The sequence below is a fragment of the Electrophorus electricus genome, chromosome 9 (assembly GCF_013358815.1).
Source record: "Electrophorus electricus isolate fEleEle1 chromosome 9, fEleEle1.pri, whole genome shotgun sequence".
Classification (NCBI taxonomy): Eukaryota; Metazoa; Chordata; class Actinopteri; order Gymnotiformes; family Gymnotidae; genus Electrophorus; species Electrophorus electricus.
The window spans coordinates 15,225,602-15,229,532 of record NC_049543.1 but is presented as its reverse complement, the minus strand read 5'-3'; the positions used below and the strand labels follow the sequence as shown (position 1 = coordinate 15,229,532).

The following is a 3,931-nucleotide window of genomic DNA, read 5'->3' as shown; positions in this document are numbered from 1 at the left end:
GTTGCAATTACTTTAAATTGTCATATTACAAACACCTTTTTTCTCCCCTGTATAAACTCTTTTCACTTGAAATATGTGTTTTCTTAACACATTGTAAGTTATTCGGTTTGGTTAAAAACAAGATGTCTTGCTCTGAAACAGTGTTTAAGTTGAATACAAAGCTGTTTCATAGTTTGAAAAAGGTAAAGAACAGAGTTTCTAAGTAAAGATTCTTCTTATAATGCATTATATTTTAGTCTAAAACACAATCTCTTGCCCTGAAACAGTGTTTAAGGTGAATACAAAGCTGTTTCATAGTGTGAAAAAGGTAAAGAACAGAGTTTCAAAGTAAAGATTCTTCTTATAATGCATTATATTTTAGTCTAAAACACAATATCTTGCCCTGAAACAGTGTTTAAGGTGAATACAAAGCTGTTTCATAGTGTGAAAAAGGCAAAGAACAGAGTTTCAAAGTAAAGATTCTTCTTATAATGCATTCCCTTTTAGTCTAAAACACAATCTCTTGCCCTGAAACAGTGTTTAAGGTGAATACAAAGCTGTTTCATAGTGTGAAAAAGGTAAAGAACAGAGTTTCAAAGTAAAGATTCTTCTTATATTGCATTCCCTTTTAGTCTAAAACACAATCTCTTGCCCTGAAACAGTGTTTAAGGTGAATACAAAGCTGTTTCATAGTGTGAAAAAGGTAAAGAACAGAGTTTCAAAGTAAAGATTCTTCTTATAATGCATTCCCTTTTAGTCTAAAACACAATCTCTTGCCCTTAAACAGTGTTTAAGGTGAATACAAAGCTGTTTCATAGTGTGAAAAAGGTAAAGAACCGAGTTTCAAAGTAAAGATTCGTCTTAAAATGCATTCCCTTTTAGTCTAAAACACAATCTCTTGCCCTGAAACAGTGTTTAAGGCGAATACAAAGCTGTTTCATAGTGTGAAAAAGGTAAAGAACAGAGTTTCAAAGTAAAGATTCTTCTTATAATGCATTCCCTTTTAGTCTAAAACACAATCTCTTGCCCTGAAACAGTGTTTAAGGTGAATACAAAGCTGTTTCATAGTGTGAAAAAGGTAAAGAACAGAGTTTCTAAGTAAAGATACTTCTTATGATTCTTAGTCCACGTAATATTTAGGCTCCATGCATGTAAATATATCTTTTATTTAAAAATGAACACATTGTCTTTTTTCACCACTAGTCGCTTTGAAACCATTTAAGCCCACTACACTCCATTTAAGATGACCTTAGAGTGTTTTAATGAGGAGTTCCTTCAAGTACAAACTTGCATCAGTTTTCACTGTACTGGCTGCAAGTAAGAAATTATGATATGCAAAATAAATGCTGTTTGATGGAATAAATGAATGACAAATATGAAGTTACGATGTGATCATAAAATGGCTTAGGCTAATGTGTCCATGTGTTCTTACAATCCTGGCAGGTCATGTGTGACTGGGGTTGGAGCTTCACTGAAACAGATGTTTTACATCTTGTTCTGGATTATAATCTGGCTAGTGGAATTCAGAGCCCTTTCCCCAATGGGAGAAAATGATTTTATTGTTTTATGTGAGATCATCCTGAGCAGACCATTCACAAATCAGAACAGTTTCCTGTGGCTACAGTGAGGACCTCAGCTGATACTGGAATATTCACCCACTGCTTTGATATGCTTATCTCACAGATTTCACAACAAAATCCCAGAATATCTACAATGTAGATGAGACAGGATTTGTCACTGGTCCATGACAAATCCTGTAAGATTATGTACCAGACTACAGGTGGAAGTGGGAGGGAACAGATAACAGTCCACATCACTGGGAATGTTGTTGGGCAGATTCATCATCTACAAAGGGAAACGGTTGTACAATTCTTGGTGTCAAGGAGGTCCAGACCGCAACCCCATTTTTGTAACAGAACATGGATGGTTGGACAAATCTCTTCCTTAAACTATTCACTCAGATCTCAGACTGAACATTTCTCAGGGTTTTAATATTTGATGGTTAAACCTCGCATGTGACTCTGGGACTGGGGGACTAGGGGGCTTCTTAACATTTTTTCTACTCCTGAACCTCTTACTGAATAAATGTTAGGGCGGTTAATTCTTTCAAAATTATACATTTTTAATATTTTGTCAATAAATCATGACATGATCTTACTTGGAACACTTAAATGGACTTAAATGGTCCAACTGTACCTATTAAGCTGATGCCAGACTTTTCACTTATTTAATAAAATATCTTTATTTATATTATAAAACAGACATAAACTAATAAGCACATTTTGAAATGAGAAATTAGACGTTCATATTTAAATCAATTCAAAATCTATGAAAAATGCCTGGAAAATGATTTTGGCAGGCTTATTGCATAAAGGAAAGAGTAAAGTTATGTTAATATGGAAAGGACATGAAATTCTAAACCACACAGCTATTTTTGAAAGAAAGACTTAATTCCTTTAAATCCTTTCCATACAATCCTAATACGAAATCTCTTCTTCTCACATTTTCTTGCTTCCGTGGCTCCATTCGCTTCTTTCGTTGTCTGCTCTATGTCTTTTTGCTGACGTTTCAGTTTCTTCTTCTCATGTGTCTTCTCATGTGTCTCCTTGAACAGCTTCTCCTGTGCATTTGGTGCTGCCCTCACATCTGAGTGAAAGGACAGGGGAGGCAGTAGTGGACGGCAAGGCCTGTAGGGTCTGGATGATGGGGCTTCTTGGAGCCAGTGGGGCTCACCAGGTGCAAATCTGGTAGGCTGTCTGAGGGAGAGTGAGGGAAACCTGTTGTCTCGTGGTTTGGGAGACTCCAGGGGGAAACTGGGCCTTGGGCTTTCCAACTGTGAAAAAGCATTTAATTTAGCATCACTATTAAATACATGCATGTGCACACACTTTGATATACTATCAAAAATATAATATAAGTTAGACTGTGATATTGTAGTGTCATAGGCAATCCATTTGTTGATTTGCCCTAACACATTTATGCTCACTATTTACCTGGATTTTAATTATAGTTCCTTATTTCAATCTAAAATCATCTCCTGTGTATAGCAGAACATTGCTTCATTGGATGTGCACTGCAGTGTAACTAAGTGTTTCACTTTTCCTACTTTCTCAAGCTGTGCTCTCAGCCTTCTCAGTTCAGCTTTGATCTCCACATTCTCCCTCTGCAGTTCTCGCACTGCTAGCTCGAGGTCTAGACCTCCAAGACACCGCCCCACACGTGCAGCCTTCCGTCGGTTGTCCTCCCATGTCTTTCTCCGACATTCACCCAGGGTCTCTTTGCTCAACTCCTCCTCCACCTTATGGTTTCCCATTTGGAACATGCAGAGACATATGACCCAGCAATGTGTATTCGGTCCCTAGAGATCTTCAGCCAACAAAGATTCTATATATATATATATATATATATATATATATATATATATATATATATATAGTTATAGTTATTCTGTTCTTCTCTGCGTTCTTTTTTTTCTTTTTCAATCTGAGATGCTGCAGAGCCTCATTCTAATCCCTAACAGGCAATCTCTATCTAAAAAGGGCCTCATATCAAAATTTAAAGTGGTGTGTTAGTTGTAACAGTCGCCAGCTGTGTTGATAACTCACTCTACGATGCGCTGACACGGTGGAATCTTCCAGCTGCTTACCGTCCTCCTACAAAACAGAAACCTGCTTAACACACTGATATCCAGCTCAACAGGAGGATGTCTTACAATGTAGGTCGGATCTAAAGTGGGAGAATTGCTGCAACTAACTTCAAAAGGATGAACGCTGTTCTGCCAAAAATGCATCTCACTTTTGTAATCGTATCTTTTTTAAATGTTTGTACTACTGCTTGTCTTCTGTTTATTCTGACTAGCAGTTGCTATCACACCACGCGACTAGAATGTTATACGTATGACGCCGCATGGTTACAGAATTCAAAAGATTACAGCTCGGACGATATTGAACGC

General features: G+C 37.1%; 1 protein-coding gene across 1 annotated transcript; it reads right to left on the bottom strand.

The window, feature by feature from the left end:
* Positions 1 to 1,713: 1,713 nt before the first annotated feature.
* On the bottom strand, positions 1,714 to 3,338 carry LOC118241999. Its single transcript, XM_035530045.1, has 3 exons — positions 3,086 to 3,338; positions 2,453 to 2,812; positions 1,714 to 1,824 (listed from the first exon to the last, which is right to left on the bottom strand). Exons 1-3 carry the CDS (start codon positions 3,299 to 3,301, stop codon positions 1,714 to 1,716), a joined length of 687 nt encoding a protein of 228 aa, XP_035385938.1. The 5' UTR covers positions 3,302 to 3,338.
* Positions 3,339 to 3,931: the final 593 nt, after the last annotated feature.